The sequence below is a fragment of the Plectropomus leopardus genome, chromosome 11 (genome assembly GCF_026936395.1).
Source record: "Plectropomus leopardus strain MGB_pleo_1.0 chromosome 11, ASM2693639v1, whole genome shotgun sequence".
NCBI lineage: Eukaryota > Metazoa > Chordata > Actinopteri > Perciformes > Serranidae > Plectropomus > Plectropomus leopardus.
The window spans coordinates 20,988,629-21,008,133 of NC_142186.1; the positions used below are offsets into that span (position 1 = coordinate 20,988,629).

Sequence of the window (19,505 nt, forward strand, 5' to 3'; positions counted from 1 at the left end):
CGTTTTCTGACATTTCATATACAAATTAGAGAAAATGTGTCTAAAAATAAATGCAAGTTTCAACTACAGCCTTAATTCTATTAAAAAGCTTGTTTTTGTTTTTTTTTTAAAGAAAATAAATAAATGTTTCTTAAAGGAATTCTGGCGTAGGTTCATGGTACTTTCTGTTCACCTATTATTGAAGTACGATATAATATAGATGAAAACGTTTAGTAAAGCTGTGTATCCAATAAATGAGAATGTGATCCACTGGCATCCTTGAAAATGCTTTTCCTCTACCTGCCGATGATGTTAGTGATAAAAATGTATAGACATCAAATCTAACATATTGTTTATGAACAAAAGCAATCTCGAGTATTTAAAGTTCGGCTGACACCATCCTATTGTTCTTAAATGTGAACTCTACTTCCACCTTCTGGTGAATTGGAGGTAATGCAACATCTACATTATATTATATTATAGTGAGACTTTCCCCTCAGAGCACTTTACTGTATTAGTCTCTGTGTAATCTATTTGAATTTATGGCACCGTGGATCAAAGATGGTCGTGTTTGCTTTCGTTTTCCCGGGCTGTGTGGATGGGGGAGGGGGTTGTATGACCAACACTGGATAATGTATGATAACGTGCGGGTGACGTCACTGATCCCAGGTGTGGCACCGGGAAACAGGTAGGCTGTTGTTGTCGCGCGCAAGGCTGCAGACTTCTCTATCCGTTTCTGTAAAAATCTCCTGTTTATGAGAGGAAGAGGGGAGCATCAGTGGGTTGTTTTCAGTGAGGAAGGAAGCCTTTTGCAGGAAAAGCAATGCAAGGTCTATAATTATCTCCAAGTGCTCTTTCTTCTTTTTTTTTGTCCGGATTCTCACAGTGACGGCAGTGTTAAGGAAGGGACTCCGCGGGGTTGTGTGAAAGAATGAAGGAGTGGTGTTGAACACGTTATTGTTGAGTATTTTTGAACTCTTGTACAGTGGATGAACTCGTGCATTCTTCAGCTCACACATTGAGCTGTTTAAATTAGTTTAACCGAATCAGTATTTATGCGTTTGGGACCATCTGGAGCCATCTGCACCCTGCCTTTTGACGGATTAGGTGAGTACAAGCCAAAGTTAAGTTAAAATGAGATAACTTTAAATGGGAAAGGAGTCTTTACCAGGCCGCATGCTATTTAAAGTTATCAGGAATCAAAGTCTGAGTATCAACAACGCCCAGTAAACAGGAAACGCTAACTAACATGATTTTGTTGATTTACTGTAAAGAGCGATGTACCTGCATTCTTTATCAGCTTCTGTCCAGTTAGGGAAAAAATAGAAAAATACTCAAATGCTTAGTGTAGTTTTCCATATCATTTCTTCTTTTTGTAGCCTATTTTTTTCACTAGCAGTTGCATGTATTTAATGACACATCTTTTTTATAGTGAGCACGCATTGCTGACTGTGCCAGCAGCATAAACTGGACAGTCACTTGTAAGTGAGCATTCAGTCAGCTAAGGAGGAAAACTGTTTTAGATACCTTTTAAGATAGTATAAATAACATTTAGTAGGCTACAGTGTTCATCTTCCACTTGAATGAAATACTAAGCTTTTGGATCAGACTATTACATGCATTTATATGTGTGTATATGTGTGGATGTATTTGATTTTGTTAGCAGTGGAGCTGTGGCAATAGTCAGTTATTCCATTAGTCACTCAATAGAAAACTAATTTCAACTATTTGCTTAATAGAATAGCAGTGCAGTTAAAAAGACAAATATTAGCTGTTTCCAGCTTCTTAGATGTGATGATTTTCTTTGTCATGCATGATAGTACGCTTACTTTCTTTAGGCTATAGACAGTCAGTTTGATAAAACAAGGCACCTGAAGACTAAACATAATACAGACAAATTAACATGGACCGACTAGGATGAGATTAAAAGTGACTGCAAAGAGATGCATAGGAACTACGAATAGACACAAAATACCTGCAAAGAGAGGCAAAACAACCATAAAGGGACTCAAAATGACCAAACAGATGCTAAATTACCATACAGACACACAAAATGACATCAGAGAGACAAAAAATAACCATAAAGAGATAGAAAACCACCAAAAGATGCATCACAACTTTAAAGAGACTGCAAAAGTTGCGAAGGAACTGAAAAGAGACATAAAGTAAGCCCGAAAGGGGGCAAAAAACCTCAAAGGGACACAAATCAACCACAGAGAAATAGAAAACCTCAAAAAGTTGCACTACGAGTACAAAGAGATGCAGAAAAAATACACCAAATGAAGCTAAACAACTATAAAGTGTGTGTATCTTGCTACTGTGAAGGAGAGATTTTGGGCCTTTTGCCCATTGTCTGAAAAATGTCCCCTGATCTCAAGGTATAAATCAGGATTTTGACCCCTAACTCAGAATATTTAAAATGCTGTGCAGGACTGGAGCATTGATGGAGGACATCGACCTCGAGCAGCTGGAGCCGTTACCTGTGGACCGAGATGGGAAACCGCTCGGGAGGGCAGCGGACCAGCCTGACGGCAACAGAAAGATGGGATGTTGTGAGAAGTTCCAGCAGTCTGTCTCTAAATGGATGCTACCAGCAGACGCCCGCAGCAAGTACCTGGAACGTGCCAACTGCTGTCCGCCCCCCATCTTCATCATCCTCATCAGTATTGCAGAGGTAGCTCTCACCCTGAATGTACGCACACATTACATGAGCAGAGGGAAGATCAGTATGGATTCTGTGATCTAATTCTGCATGCAGCCTGCATTTGGCTTATATGCTGCCAGCGTGTTAATTACTGTATAGATCTGCTGTGATTGTATTAAGTAGAGCAGATATTGAGGTGAAGTTATAGAAGCCTGGGTAGGATATATTTAAATCATCACACTTAGGAACTGACACTAACCCCCAAACTGTGAAGCTCTTGGACAGCAAAAAGCATTGATTTCTTTGATTCTGTCTCTTTTGGCATCTTCACCGCAGAATGTCCTGATTGATCAGTCCTCAGCAGCAAGCAGACGGCATGGCGTCATTTTTATGAGTCATAGCTTTTAGGTTAGACCTGGTACAGTTGATTCTGACTGTTTGGATTCAGAGTTGCTTTTTCCTGAATGTGTCAACAGAAAGCCAGCGTGTCTTTTTGACTTTTAGATTCAGGTAAATAAATGTGGAATGCGGAGCATCAGTGGGTGATTTGTTGAAACAGGAAGAGGGGGGAGGCTGTGGTCTCATTTAGCCCCCTAAACTATGGCTTTAAAGAGAACTATACTGTCTTTTCCTACAACGTTAAGCCATCGAGAATGTATTTAAGATTGACTGAATGTGAAACAAACAACAGGAAGTTTGGTTTTGGTCCAGAGGCTGTAAAAAGGCGAGCCGTGGTCAGTTTACTTTGCATACAGCTGTATAAATGCACTTTTTGCCATGATGTGCCTTCTTTGTTCTTTACATTATAATATTTTGGAAACATTTTACCAATTCCCCGTATTTAGCATTAAAAGGGGGCTCTGCCAATTTTCAACCTACTTTGTATCATGTCAGTGTGAGTAATATGTGTAAATGAACTGTGGTAGGATCTCCATCTTACCAGCACCCAGATCTCCCTGCTCATCTCCCAGCCCAAATTAAATTTTCACTGTTGCCCGTTCATCCCTGTGACAGTTACACATGAAGCCAAAAAAGCTCTGTTTCCGCATAACTGGGCCCTTAAGCGCTGTAGAAACTTCCGCTGGCCAGTCTCACTACCTCCAGTGTAGTGCTCCACAAACTTGAATGGGGATAAAATGATATAATTTCACGACTCTTTCAGACCTCTGAAATGTTTTTTTTTTTCTGATAGAGAAAGTGACTTTGCAGGGCTAAAAAAAAAAGAATGTCTTTAGGGAAAAATTGTTTGCCTATTATGAAAACTGGTTTCAAAGCCTGGATCACTTCCTGGGGGTCAAAACAGCCGCATTGCATTACATTACCCACCATTGGGAGAGTTTATTGGTCGGATGCGGCGCTGTGCATTCTGGTAATTGTAGGTTTTCTTGAGCAAAAGTGAATGCCACAGTCCTTTTTCTCTGTTTTCTCTGGTCATGTAGCACCCATTTCAAGAGTATTTGCATCTTTCTCCTACATAGGCGTCTTTCCAGCAGTGAAATACTTGTTTAATAAGCAAATAAAAATAATAAATAAAATAATAATAACTGGTACATAACACACTATCATACAGTTGTGAATGTGAGCAGATATTAAGTGTTGATTAAGTATAAGTATTCGTCTGCAATAATAATTCCACATGTGATGGACACCCATAACTGTAGGCTGGTGTATAAACAGAAACATGGAAATACTGTTAAATACAGTTATAATGCATTAAATAAGAGGGATGAAGTACTTAAAACTGAGTTGATTTGCATATTTCCCTGAATCCATACGCTTAAAATATAGAAAAAGTATTGTAAAATCTGTACAAAATTGATGTTTAAGTTAATTTTGCTCATTACTGTTTCGCACACTTGCCTGTTTATACTTTATGATAAACAGCTCACTCTCTGTAGCTCACAGATGTCCAGTGTCACAGCATTTGACACGGCATGTCTGTGAATAATTCTTCTCTTATTTGTGGGAGGAGGCACTTTTATTTACCCATGAGAAGACTGACTGAGCTGCGATGTTCTTTCTCAGCGTACCATCTCTTCATATTCCCACAGATGCAGGCATTAAGACATCTGAGCTGCGATGTACGATCACACAGGGGGATTGTCTGTGGTCGGTTAAACACGCTTCAACATCTGTATTTCTTATTCAGTCTTTATTTTCTCAGCTGTCTGGGATTTAGCTTCAACCCCCACACCTGCTGCTGCTGCCGCTAACTTAAAGGCAGACAAAAGTAAAATTATTTGACTTTATAAAAAAACTTATGTTTGTATTTTCTGTTCTTCTTCAGCTGGCAGTGTTTATCTACTACGCTGTGTGGAAGCCTCAGAAGCAGTGGGTGACCCTGGATGAAGGCATCTGGAAGAGCCCACTCACATATAAGCCCGAGCAAAGGCAGGAAGCATGGCGCTTTATCTCCTACATGTTTGTCCACGCTGGGTAAGCATGGGCAGTCCTCTTTAGATAATTACACAATGTGAGCTTTGAGTCACTGTAGGGAGCAGACAAACACCCACAGACACTTTACAGTACTGTATCATGGCAGTAAAGCTTATAATCTTTGGGTTTCTCGATACTGTCAGGTGTTGATTAAGTGCTGTTGTCATTTTTTAAACTGCAGGTTATAACCACTGCACCTCTTTATTCGTTACAGTGTCCCTGTGCTTGGTATATGTCGCTGTTGTGACACTTCCCCCCCCTCATTACTTCATATGCACAGTTAACAAAGGCGAGTCATATGAAGTCAGTGCTTGTGTTGCCGGCACATCTGTCAAAACACTGCAAAGTCATGTGATGTGGCAAGTAAACAGTCTCAGAAACCATGAGTGCATAAGCCACAGGAACACAGGAAAACGGAAAAATCATGACTACACAGAAGCACGTTGGAAAACTAGATTAGCAAAGAGGAACCGCGGTCACAGTCACTCGCCAACACTAACTTAAACACACCTAACAGGATATTTGCTTGAAGGATAAGCTTTTATATTATTTTTACTGTCAACAAATCCTGTGAAAAGACCAGAACCAGCAATTAATTGTTTATTTATCGGTGCTGTGGACCCTCATTGTTGTCTAAAACACATCAAAAACACATAAAGAGCTGCACATGTTGACTGGAACCCAACAAACAAAATGTGGGATGGAGAGTATGTTTGTATGAATAATGTGGGACACGATACCAATGCTGAGAGGTAATGCACTCATCTACTATGTTAAAATATCTGATGGTCATTAACTTTAATGGTGAGGGTAACATTTCAATTTTATAGTAAGAAAAGTAAAAAGTGGTCTGTCAAAGTGAATGTATAATAAAAAATCTGTCAAAACAGAGATATTGAAAAATGTGTTAATTCTAATTGATAGACAGGAATCAGCTACATTTTGACATTTGATTCTGTGTGATGGTAACTGTAGTAGATGGTAATTATCCAAATGCATACACACCTGAAACAATAAGTGTTACTCTGCATTGTCATAATAAACTCATTAACTAGCAGCTACATGTTGGATTTTCAGTCACACACAGGACACAGAACGTATGCTTCAATTTCTACTCAAACGTAGGTGTTGCAATGCCACAAATGCAGAAATACATACAGATAAATATAGAAATATAAATAAAATAGGCATATATAAGTAGTGTAAGAATATAAATATGTAAACTATAAAAGGGCAATTAAAAGACAAAGTTGGGATGTAAAATGACATGGTGTGGTTAATAACAGAGATTCATCAAGTCTAGTGTGTCCTGCGTAGACCAGAATAATGGCACCAATCAAAGATTTACACCTTCAGTGGGACAAATAGGCTTTGGCCCAACTGCCACAGACAAAACAACAGAGAGGCTCCAAACTTATAAAACCCCTATACTGTTTTAAAAGTACCATCTATACCTGGTATTCACCGCAGGGCTACGACTGTTTCTGATATTCTGTCCACCCCCCTGTTTATCCTGCTCGCTCCCCCCCTCTGCCTGTCCAGTGTGGAGCACATCGTGGGCAACCTGATAATGCAGCTGCTGCTGGGCATCCCGCTGGAACTGGTCCACAAAGGGTTTGAAGTAGGAATGGTTTACATGGCGGGCGTTCTGGCAGGTCAGCATCACCTGATTTTCTTTCATTTTCAGTAAATGTGGGTCTGTCGTTACACAAGCAGCTTACAGAAGCCGGACTGGATGAATGTTTGCGCACTCACACGTCCGACACTAACTCGTTTTGAAGTTGGTTTTGCCTGTTTGTGTTGGAGCGAGTGCTGGCTGTCAGAAATGCCACTGGTTGTAAACCTGATACTTTTTGTTTCCCCTCAGGCTCGTTGTGCAGCTCCATCTTTGATCCTCTCAGTGCTCTGGTGGGAGCCTCTGGGGGCGTTTATGCTCTGATAGGAGGCTATTTTATGAACGCAGTGGTGGTGAGTTTACATAAAATTCAGAGTTGGTATGCACATCTGTAATTCATATTCAAGTGTTCGTGTGTGAGAAGAAACTTTCCACACTTAGTTTTTCCCACTGCTCTGTGTTTCAGAATTTGATGTTTTTATGTTTATTTTGAAACAAAATTTTTCGCAAAGAATGGAATACAGGTGTTATATGAGGAATATATACAGATTTAACTTAAAAAAACACACATTTTATATGTTGGTTCAATTTTATTCCCACATGATCAAAGGTTAGGAAATAGAATTTTGTGTGTACAATACTGCCTTACATATTGATGTACCTGAATGTCATTTATATTTAATTGTACTGCTGAGCACACATTCCCATCATATTTTTGTTTTAAACCATACTGCTCTAAAATTATTGCAGAATTTTTGCTTTGTAAACTTTTTTTAAGCAAGGCAGTAATTCAGCTATAATAAAACAGTGGAGAGCTAGAATGTTATATTTGTTTTATGTAGGCTATATCCCTGGCAATTATGATAGTTTTTGTAAAGTGTTAGTATGTCATTAAAATGTCACTAAAAAAGCCAAAAGTAGTCATAGAATAATATGTCATAAAAAAGTGTCTCATTATATAATATATATTTTTAAAAAACATAAAAAGTTATAGTTTGTTTCTCTGCGATCTTCAATCATGTGCTGGCTTCCTAAAATGGCACTCAATGCATATTTGGGGTCAGAATACGAGTATTGTTTAAACAACTGGTGACTATTTCAATGTACAGAATTTCCGAGAGATGATCCCTCTCCTTGGAGTATTTCGTATCCTCGCCATAGTAATATTTGGTAAGTTATCCTGCATGTTTTCAACCTAGTTTGTCATTTTTCTAACTGCTGTAATCACACTTTAAATACCTTTTTCTTCTCCAGTTGCCACAGATTTTGGATTCGCCTTCTATAGAAGATTTGTCAGCGACGAGGCTGGTATGCAGGTATGAATTTTCATTACCCCGTGCAGTCTAGGACGAAAAGAAAACACTTGCCAGATGCTTTAAGAAAAGCTAAGAGCCTCAGGGGTGATCTGGCTGATCCAGCTAACCTCCCCTGAGCTGACTGTGTTTAGTGATGGATTTCGTTTGCTTGTGGCTACAAGCCAGATCAGCAACTCTTGTTGGGACTTGATAATTCTCCCAGACGTATACTTCTCTGTATGAGCAGATACTAATGGACAAAGCCTGGAAACCGGCACACTTTTCACACGACCCGCCTCTTTTTTTTTTTTTTTTAATCAGTAATCCACATTAAGAAATAGCCACCCTTTGAACCCAAAGTTTCACTGTCAAAGAATAAATCTGAAGGCTTGCATTATCTTCTTCCTGTTTGAAGAGGCTTGTTTGTCTTTCCACCTGATCAACAGACTACAGCCTAAAAACCTGATTTCTTTATTCCCTCCCCCACCTCTTTTTTTTTTATCTCTATTCTTTCTTCCCAACTCTTTGTTTTGGCTGTTAAACTGGTCCTTCAGGTTTTTAGGGTGTGAGGTCGGATGACAGGAGTTGGGGTCTGTGTTCAATTTAATTTCGGTCTACAGGCTGATAACTGACACCTGACTTCATCTTCCCTCCTCCCAGGTGTCCTTTGTGGCTCATTTTGGAGGAATCGTCGCCGGCATGACAGTCGGCTACGTATTTTTCAGCGCTTACAACAAGAAGCTGCTCAAAGACCCACGTTTCTGGCTGTGTATAGTGGGATACATAATCTTTGTGATCTTTGCTGTGGTCTTTAACATCTTCCTGAGCCCGGCAACAAAGTAGCACAGAGCTGCACTCACCAAAAGTTTTTGTTTTTTAAAAGTAAACACTAAATGCCTTAATATCACACTCAGTAGGCTTTATTTTGCTGATGTGTTTCAGAAAAAAAGTTGCTTTCAGGGAATTTGTGAATGTAGTGAACAGGGTTTGTTTTTTATTTTTTTTTATTAGATTTGCTTGTGGAATTTGAGAGTTTAAGGGAAAGAGTGCCTCCTGCTGTTTATGTGTAGCATTGCAGAAGGTATGCTATTAAACATTTTAGACAAGACCAAAATGTGCTTTTTTAAGTAATTTGAACTAAATTAAATGTACCTTTTAATATGTTGTTATTAATTATTATTTCTTTATTGAGTTCTCTGTGCGTGAGATCTCTTTGAACTTGTCATGATTATCAGGAAATTGATGAATACACTGGTCCTACTTCATATCATTTTTCTTTAATAGGAAATAATGCTCAGGCTGTTTAATTTCATACTTTTATACTAATTTTCTGTTGAATCATCAAAGACTCTCATGGGGTTTCAGTATTCATGAAATGTGCCTTATTAATGGTGAAGTCACCGCACTGAACACAGAGTTTGATGAGTCTCAGGGGAAAAAAACAGGATAATGTCAAAACCGTTTTAGTTGCTCCTTCTTTCTGTAAGCAGTAGAGCTGGTTTACCATCAGGCCTTGGCTCAGTGCCACTCTATTGTTTCAATTACACCCTGTTGACAGGACACGGCTAATTACATGCACATGAGTTACAGAACTGTTTCTGTCATGGTTATTGTTTTTTTACCTTGGAAATAAAAAAACATTGGCTTTAAACATCAACAATCAGCTTTCAGAAACAGCATCTACTATTGTAAAATTAAACAGCGGTTTATGTAGTACAATATCCCCACTGAACTTTTGGGAAACTGCTGAAAGTGGAAGTTGTATTTTGGTGACTGTACATTTTCTGCGTCATGAGTCTATAAAATGAAAACTCTAATATTACTTCTGGTGTGAGCAGGGGGCAATGGTACATATTATGATTCAGAGGCAGATCGTACGTTTGTACTTAATTTATCTTAAATCAAAGCAACAAACAACCAAAGACACTTCCTACACTTGTTTTTGCATTTCCACAGCTCAATGTTTTACACATTTTTAATAAAATGTTGTGTTTTTTGATGTATTTTCTGTCGAAATTAATCTTTTCAGAAACAGGACACAAGTATTGATTCTGTCTGATGAATATATACAGAATTACCACTGAGGACTACATTTCCAATGGTCGTCCAATTCATTGTCAATTAGCAGACATAGTGTGCACACAGCAGTCGATGACTTTGTTACATATATTTGATTGCACCGGTATGGCAGTGTCTGCTTTTTATAGTATGGAAAGTTCCATAGTTTCCAAACAGCTCATCAATATAACTTAGTGCATCAATATTCAATTACCATGAGCATGTTTGCCTTGACCCTGGAACAGTGGGAAATGGTATGTTGCCCTCAGTAGCACAGCAATAAAAAAAAACAAACATGGATGTTACTGGGCCCTTTTTAAGAATTTGGATCTTAAATCAAATATTTGCAGCTGAGCAGTCATTGCTGTAATGTTTCATATTAAAGACTTAATGATGATCTCGCTTTAAACCATTTGAAAGTAAAACTGAAAGGTTTCTGAATTTTGTTTGGTTAGACCCAAAGGTCTTTAAAACCACAAATAAGGAAGCCTGATCTGGGAACATCTTTTATTTCATGAAAAATAACGGTTATGCCAGAGAGAGTGTTTTTGGATCCACTCCTTAGGAACACTACAACCACTGGGTCTGAATGAGGATTTTGATATGAGTGTTTTATTATGAATACATTTTAATAGATTTTAATATGTTCTATGTTATATGATGGCTGAAGCCTGATGTCTACATAGCATCTATTTCTATTGTTATTTATTTGATTGTAAAAATGTTGTGTTTGATGTTTGACTGTCTCTGTAGTGACATTGTGTTGATTCTGCAGTCACTTTCTCAAGGACTACAATCCCCTTGATGTCTTGCTACTCAAGACTCATTTATTGACACAAGTGCTCTGCATTAAGGCTAATCAAGTGATGTTCTCCCAGGTCTTTACGCTGCTGAATCCACCTGTTACCTGTTACTCTTTGAAGAAGGTCTCTGACTGAAAGCTTGCATAGTAAACATGTTTTTTGCACAGATTTGAATGTGCGGATGTCCTTTTTTCACTATTGATAACGATTCAGCTCCAGCACTTCATTTTAAGCCCAAATACCGAGTGAGCAGTGTTTTTCCAAAATTTCATTATGAATCGATGAACTATGTTGATTGACAGTGAGTCAGGGGACGCCCTGGGGCTGAAGTACAAGTGAAAATTGCTTTTTTTCCTCCTTTTTATTGAAAAAGAGGAAATGACGCTGCTATTTTCCCAATATATTACCCCAGTATGACCCCAGTATGACCCTCTGCACCCGTGATGTTAGTGTACCAGACTAGTTTGAATCAATCCTGCTCTGCTGGGCAAGACAAGACTTTTTAGACCAGAAGTGAAGAGTTATAGCTTGATATTCACAGAAAAATGAAAAACATTGCGCTGGTGGGTTTTGTCAACACACACCTACATAAGGCCTAATATACTCTACTCTAGAGAGTTTGTCTTGCTGTGTGAAGCTAAATAACAAATAAACATTTCATGTAGTGGGTGTGGAGCTGCTGACTGACCTCAGATAAGAAGCATATTTATCACACAGAGGCATTTAGAGGTGTTTGGAATTGGACAGTGTGTGAAGTTGGCAACCAGCTGTTGGCAGGTTCACTAATCCGTTGCGATAGATTTCTTGTAAATGGGATAAAACAATGTGTCAAGTGCATGAGAACTTAATTACATCTAGATAGGAGCAGCAGGGTATGAAATCGGACATGATGACCCATTGATTACCTCCCTATAGTAGCAAACTATTGATCGTGTGAGGCCTATGTGTATAACTGAGTGGTATTGATAATGTGGGGATTCAATCCGCCCTGACAGTTTTTTCTCTTTGTTTAGAGCAAATTCATGGCAACAAATGAGGGCTAACGAATCCTAAGCATGCAGTCTGGACTTACAAAGCATGTATTTCGGATCAGCTTTGTCATTTACACTCACAGCTATTGTACATACCCAAATGAACCACACAAAATATGTCCAGTGAGTTATTATCTCTGCTGTTGAATGTAAACAGCATTTCTGTTTGTAAAGGTAAAAACGTTTGAAAAAAAAAAACCCGTCCTGACAAGCAAATATTGAGATCAATGTCCGCATTACAGCTGATCACAGACCTATAGCTGCGAGGCCGTGATTTAAATGCATCAGTGAAGCTGCTGGTATTGACTTTCTCTGCTCAGAGTAGTTGGCAACCTTCCCTCAACAGCTCCCACTTTGTTTCTGGCAGCACAGCAGCAGAGGCGGGTCACTGAAGATTAGGTGATGCATGGGGACTGATGTGGAGGGTGCTAATGATTTTTAAAACTTTTTGGTGACTGTGTCAGGGCTGCATGACCCGAGGAGATTTAAGTCACCACCGGCAGTCTGTCCACGCCGCTGCAAGGTAAATGAAAAGGGCAAGAGAGCTGATCTCTGCCCTGGTCTATAAAATGACTCTGCTGAGGGGAATATTTTCATTAAGACAAAAATTTTGACAGCTGACCAGTGAAGATAACATATCACTGGAATTACAAGTCCTCTCTGACAACTTTTAATATTTTGCAAATATGTGACACTTGCATTTTGCATTTTTATGTCACAAGTTTTTGACTCGCTGTTTCATTTTTTTCAATTAAGAGGTACTATAATTCTTTTCCAATGTTACTGAGGAATCTTTTTTTTCAATTTCTATATTTTTCTTGTTTTTTTGGTTGTTTACTACAAATTTTGCTCTTTTATAGTGTGTTTTTTAATCTGGAAAAAGTTAATTTTATCAATGTGTCTTTGCTTCCCATCTTAAAGTCCACCTTATTTCCTAAAAGGTGTATTGTGTACCTCTGTTCATTGTACTTTTTCCTCTATAGACACCAATTTTGGACTGTTTCTGCAGATTTTCTTCCATAATTATTTCTCTCTTTCTGTCACTGACTTTCTACCAGTCATAATGGCAGAGTGAAGATGGGGGACTGGAACTTCCTCGGGGGGATTTTGGAGGAGGTGCATATCCATTCCACTATGGTTGGCAAGATCTGGCTCACCATCCTGTTCATCTTCCGCATGCTGGTCCTCGGAGTGGCAGCTGAGGACGTGTGGAACGACGAGCAGTCTGACTTCATATGCAACACTGAGCAGCCGGGATGCAGAAACGTCTGCTACGACCACGCTTTCCCAATCTCCCTCATCCGCTACTGGGTACTGCAGGTCATTTTTGTGTCTTCTCCCTCGCTGGTTTACATGGGCCACGCTCTGTATAGGCTGCGGGCGCTGGAGAAGGCCCGGCAGAAGAAGAAGGCTGTGTTGCGGAAGGAGCTGGAGCTGGTGGACGTGGAGTTGGCAGAAGCCCGGAAGAGGATCGAACGAGAGATGAAACAGCTCGATCAGGGGAAGCTGAACAAAGCTCCTCTGAGGGGCTCTCTGCTGCGTACATATGTGGCTCATGTTGTCACCCGCTCTGTTGTCGAGGTGGCCTTCATGACAGGCCAGTACCTCCTTTACGGCTTTCACCTCTACCCGCTCTACAAGTGTGAACGGGATCCTTGTCCCAATGCTGTGGACTGCTATGTTTCCAGACCGACAGAGAAAAGCGTCTTTATGGTGTTCATGCAGTGCATTGCTGGAATTTCCCTTTTCCTAAACATCTTGGAGATCATACATCTGGGTTACAAGAAGATTAAAAAGGGCATATTGGACTTTTATTCTCACCTCAGAGATGAGAGAGATGATCCTGATGACTACTGTGCCAACAAGTGTATAAAAGAATCTGTCGTGCAAATATGCACCAACTCATCCCGAAAGACAACGATTGCTTCTGCACCCAGTGACTACAACCTCTTAATGGACAGGGCGCAGGGCACAATTATGTACCCAAACCTGATCAAACCTTCAACCTTTCTACCTCTTCAGGGCGAGCTGCCCACTCAACACGATTTGGATGATTGCAGATGTTCAGTTCAATACCCCCCACACTGTAACTGCACCTTGACCACAAATGAGCCGTGCTCTCCGTGCTGCGACTCTTTGATTAATCCAAAGCAGGACACTGAGGACTTTGTGCATCTTCCCCTGCACAGTAAAGAGGATGACGGCAGTGAAAAAGGGAGCCCGGACTCTCCAAAATGCCAGCAGAAGGCCACACACACTTCTTCCTTCCCCACGCTGCCTGTGAGCGCATCAAGGAAGCCGTGGAGAGCTCATGGCTCCTTCAAATGCTCCACAGTGTTGGAGGGCAAAAGCTCTGACACAGATTCATACGGGGGTGCAAAAGCCAGCAATGGCCCTCCCTCCAGTCGAACACAGTTAAAATCAGAGGCCAGACATCAGAGTCAGCCCTCCAGCCTGGAGTCTCTGGATGACTCCAGCTCAGGATCCAGGCACAACCACAGACCCCCTTCCTCCAACTGCAAAACATCAGTGGCAAGTAATGCGAGCAGCAGACGAGCAGCTGACCTGCAAATCTGAACTTCAAATACAAACTGTTTCCTTTCAGCAATACATGCTGACTCCCATATCTACATGTAAAGGTATACTACACAGGGTTTTCCTAAAAAAAAACAAAAACAAAAAGTGTATAGACAAAAGTAAATCTTCACAGTCATCACTTATGAACTCAAAGTGTCTGGCGATGTGTTTATCTGCAGAGACTCTGCCTTCTGTCTGTATTTTCCTATTTTGCTGTGTTTGGGACGTCGGCACAGTATGCAGGTGAAGTCGGTGCCGGAATGTAAGCAGCACGCATCCAACAGGAAGCTACTAAAATCACAGACACAGCGCTGAAAAAAAAAATACAGTGAGGCTGAACGCCAAACGCACAAAGCTGGGGTTGGCTCTCTCTTTCTTCAAAAATAAGGTTTACAAACAGTACAAGACAATTCCTGCATAGTTTACCTTTAATTTATGGATTAACAACACTCTAAACTGGCTCCTAGCTGATGAGAGTTTTCTAACATTTTTGTTTGGTTTGTGTTTTTATTCTAAACTTTTGACCGTTCAATTAATGAGTCACGCTTAAAAAACTCATTGCGGTTAAACTGATTTGAAATTTTTAATTGTGTCTGGCAACATATTACAAAAAGAAACAGCAGAGGACTTTGTACGGTGTGTTTTATATTTTTTTCAACAGTTTTTGGAATAAATCTGTTTTCTATTGTGATTAGCTGCATGTGTTGCTACCCAATTAGCATGAAAAATTAAGATTTAGACGTAGTCTAAACACTGTAAGTGGCCGGCCGATAATATTGGTTAATCGAGCAAGTTCATTTTGCACGTTTTCCATTCACCTATCGTACAATGTGTTTTCATAAACAGTTTACAAGCGAGACATTAGCAGACATGGCCACAACAAAGAGCCACTAAGTCAACGGTGAGGGCCACCACTTTCAGGAGTGGAGGAAAGTTTAATACTTTTGAGTGAAAAACAAAATAATTGCATTTGCATCATTTGTATGTAATTTTTTAAAAATGTCTAAATACCATATATGATTTGAAAGGCACGTGGCCCTGTGGTATTCTATGTGACTATTTATTTTACTGCTTGCGTATTCATTTCTGATAATTGTGTCACATAGTTGTTATGCTTTTAAAGGGGCTGTACGTAACTCTGAATAAAGATAGATAATTGTTGAGTCTCGCTTTGGGTTGGTAGTCGGACCAAACCGCCAACGCAATGTGTCATTTGACAACATGAGAATGAGACTCAACAATCAACCATCTTCCTCCGGTTACATACAGCACTTTTAAAATTTGAAGAATGAACAACATGTAGACTTTTGACGGGCCTTTTGCAAACTGTGTGTCTGATAGCATTGTGTAGATTTGTGCAAAAGCAAATGCAGTTATTTTTAGACTGAAGATTATGCTGTCTGAAGTTTGCCGTTTCATTTTATCTCTGTGTTTTAAAGCATTAACGGGAGGATTTAGTCGACACTCATCTGTTTCCTGAACATATCGATAAGCGGCAAACACAGCAGCACTGTCCTGTCCACACCAACACGAATACTGTTGGATTACTGTTGTAGGAAACCACATGTACTCTAGTCCCTAACATTTTCATTTGTCCCTGTATTGTTGTAATACCTGATTTGTTTCCTGAGAAGGTTTAAGTTCATTTTGCATGAATAAAGAATGTAATGAAATTAAGTAATGACCCTTAGGTATTGTTGATGTGCACCGCTGTATGTGACCACAGACTCAAAATCCTCGAACTGATTTATACATTGCTCTTCAGAAACTAGTTCAACAGACGAAACAACAATAATCACGAGACTGTGCTTTATTTTACTGGTGACTTACACGTTTACTTTCGTCAGACCATTACAAATAAAGTGTGTCACTGTCGACACTTTCATGTCAATCTGGACAGTGCGTGTGTTTATAACTATGCCAAAAAAAATAAAATTTTCAGTAGTATAATCAGGCATAGACCTCCAAAAAATGCAATTAAATAACATGTCCCACATCTTAAGAACTGACCTGGCCAGTCATATAAGAAAAGCTATACTTGAGTCTGAACAAACAAGAAAAAAACTTATTTACACACATGTACAGAATAAGTTAGATTCTAAGAAACATAGAAAATAAGATTTACAAAGGAAAATACCTAAAAAATCTTGGCCTTCACATATTAGTGTGATCGTGTTTTGAAAGTGAAAAATTACATTATTTAAGCCAAAGCAGCGCTGTGGTCTAGTCAGCTGTGGCTCCATCTTCTGATGCAGGTTCAAAACGCTGCAGCTGGAGATGGAGGAGAAAGTGCATCTGTGTTAAACTGTATCTTCTCTACAATGCCATGCATGACTTTTACAAACCAGCAAAAAGCTTACCCTTGTTTTAAGGTCTTTGTTTTCCTCTGCCAGGCTTGCACATTTCTCCTTTAAGTCCATCACCTCCTGCTGCAGAGCCTCCGTGTCTGCCGAAGTCTGAGCAGCAGCACAGAGATGCTGCTGCACAAATCTGGGAAGGACGTGGTTAAGGAATCTATGGCACTTCTGAACATTTCTCTTTATTATTTTTCTTATTTGGAGAGGTGGATGCACCGAGCATAAACTTTAGTAGTTCAAGGATACTCCAATGCATTGGTGGGCCTATCAGATTGTTCATACAGAGCCACTAGAACTGAAGTCAAAGAGAAAAAAAGAGTTCAATAAAATTGCACAAGAACTGAGGCAACTATAGATGGAGCTGGCTATCGCAGATCAACATTTTTGGGTATCAGACCAAATCTGATACTGAAACTGACTGGCAGCAATGGACAGAGTCTTGGTCTTATTTATGTTTTCTCTGCATAGATATTTGCTGAGTAAATTAATCATTTTGGTTAAATTTGGCTGCTTTTTTTTTAAATGAAAACAATGATTTTGCTGATCAATAATAAATATTATGTCATGTAAGATATCAAAATGTTTTGTTATCAGTAGTGGAAGTAAATGCGAACAATTTCTAGCCCTAATTACTAAGACAGTGAATTTGGTGTCGGAGTGTGCCATTAGGTGATCAATTGGTATCATTTACAAATTCCAGCAATTCAGTATGTTGCAATGCATTAACAATAACAACAGTCCAGCCCTATAAGAATAAGATCTATTTCTACAAAAATATCAACCTGGTCGTGAAGTTGCTTAGGACCAGGTTGCTTTTTATAACAAAGTGATATTTGTGAATGATGTCAAAGGTCAAAGAGAGAAAACCTCTACAGAAAAAAGGTGCCATACCGCTTGTGAGAGTGTCAACAACACCAGCTTTTTCCAGATATCTCCGAAACTGTTCCCTTTTGGGGTCTGTTGCCTGTGAGAGAAAAAAACCAAAACATTTTATTACCAAAAAAACTCTCAAATGTCATAAAGTATGCTTAAAGATGACTGCGATATATAAAATGCTTAAACTATATCAAATTGTAAAAACAGTTTGTTGACATTATTTTACGTTAATGAACGAACATTTACAGGCTTAAATCATAACCGAAAGCCAAAACTTTCACAGGTGTTCCCTCTGCGCACTGATAAACACACAGCTAGCTAATATTAGCTCAGCTAGCTTACAGTTAGAAGACAAGACACAGTTTCTACGGAGCATTACTGTGAAATAAAGGCGACAACAAACACACGTACTCTATAATGTGCCATAATGATGTGGACTATAACGCTGACTTTCTTCTGAAAGATACAGTGCTCTTGTGTCCCCGTTGATTCCGCACAACAAAACTAAAACGCCCGCAAACCACATGAAAAGTTAAGTTTCGTTTAGTTTATGCCTCAAGCAGCGAATCTGCTGCCTTCAGGGGACCTCGGAAAATAACAACATGTACATCAACCACAAGCATGATCAGAGCAAAAGTCAGGACTCATGACCTTAATATTTCTTTAAAAAAAAACAAAAAACAAAAAACAACCCCCCCCCCCAGAACTTATTTTAAAAGGTAGGTGGTACTGAATTCCTCCTGCACTGCAATTTTGATATTAATATCAATATACACAAATAATATATTAATTCACTTTATTATATTTACATTGTTGTTTTAGATAATTTTGGGTTAGATAAAAAAAAATTCAAAATATAGCTAAAATAATGCTATAACCTTTTAAAAAAAAGTACTTCAGTGCAATTGTCCACACTTCAGTTTTAGTATTACATCTTTAAATAAAGATGTAAAATGCCAAGTCAAAGTACACATAGTTTTTCTTGTCATTTTCTGATAAATGTTGGCTATATTATACCGAAAACACAACATACAATATACAAGGTATGTTTATTAGTCATTTTTTTAAAAAGATACTTTAATTTTTAATTTTAAAACTCAGCGTCCTGCTTTTCTTTTTAGTATTTAAACAACCAGGGGACCTTTGTCCCAAATAATTTTATATTTTGTGTTTTTTTTCTATTCTATATTAAAGTTCTCGAATGTTGAAGTACTTTGCTTTATTTTTAATATTATTCGTATTTCTCTTAATATGTTTATTATGTTTGATGTTTGCACTAAAACCAAAGCAAGTCCTTGCATGTGAACACCAACTTGGCAATAAATCCTTTTCTTATTCTGATTTTCGAGGTGGCGTATGTTACAGAGAAGTAAACTTGCTTTTTCATTACCAGCATTTACTTTTACAGCATTTACTTTTTTCATTAGTACTTTTACTTTCCATACTTAAGCATGTTAAATATCATAAAATTACTTTGTATATTTAAGCACAGTGAATGTCGGAGACTTTTGTTTTCTGTTGTTATTATTTTCATTGTTGTTATTATTTTTTATTATTATCAAAAATGTAATTACTGTGATGGGTGGAAATGAGGGTTTGAATGCTATTAATTCCGACATTTCAGAAAGGCCTTAAAGTGTTCACTTTACAGTTGTGGGTTTCTGCCGCCACCTGCTGGTGATATAGAACAACAACAGCGCTGCCCGCCTTTTATTTAGTTCGTTTTTAACAACCGTCATGAAATGTTCACTTATTTTACAGCAAACAAAATATGTTTAATTATATTTTATCGCTATAAGCTCAAACGACTTTAAACAGTTGTTATAAGAGCGTG

At 38.8% G+C, this 19,505-nt stretch overlaps 3 protein-coding genes across 3 annotated transcripts; 2 read left to right on the plus strand and 1 right to left on the minus strand.

Annotated features, from left to right (window-relative positions):
• The first annotated feature begins 635 nt into the window (after window positions 1-635).
• Window positions 636-10,998, plus strand: rhbdl2 (rhomboid, veinlet-like 2 (Drosophila)). Its single transcript, XM_042490847.2, has 8 exons — window positions 636-1,086; window positions 2,410-2,653; window positions 4,911-5,059; window positions 6,602-6,714; window positions 6,927-7,027; window positions 7,784-7,844; window positions 7,929-7,990; window positions 8,630-10,998. The coding sequence occupies exons 2-8, from the start codon at window positions 2,423-2,425 to the stop codon at window positions 8,810-8,812; spliced, it is 900 nt and encodes a 299-aa protein (XP_042346781.2). The 5' UTR covers window positions 636-1,086; window positions 2,410-2,422; the 3' UTR covers window positions 8,813-10,998.
• A 1,190-nt stretch (window positions 10,999-12,188) lies between these two features.
• On the plus strand, window positions 12,189-15,761 carry gja9a (gap junction protein alpha 9a). Its single transcript, XM_042489165.2, has 2 exons — window positions 12,189-12,384; window positions 12,920-15,761. Exons 1-2 carry the CDS (start codon window positions 12,332-12,334, stop codon window positions 14,436-14,438), a joined length of 1,572 nt encoding a protein of 523 aa, XP_042345099.2. The 5' UTR covers window positions 12,189-12,331; the 3' UTR covers window positions 14,439-15,761.
• Window positions 15,762-16,232: 471 nt separating this feature from the next.
• LOC121945142 (c-Myc-binding protein-like) lies at window positions 16,233-18,240 on the minus strand. Its single transcript, XM_042489167.2, has 5 exons — window positions 18,083-18,240; window positions 17,687-17,759; window positions 17,042-17,090; window positions 16,799-16,928; window positions 16,233-16,709 (listed from the first exon to the last, which is right to left on the minus strand). Exons 1-5 carry the CDS (start codon window positions 18,095-18,097, stop codon window positions 16,662-16,664), a joined length of 315 nt encoding a protein of 104 aa, XP_042345101.1. The 5' UTR covers window positions 18,098-18,240; the 3' UTR covers window positions 16,233-16,661.
• Window positions 18,241-19,505: the final 1,265 nt, after the last annotated feature.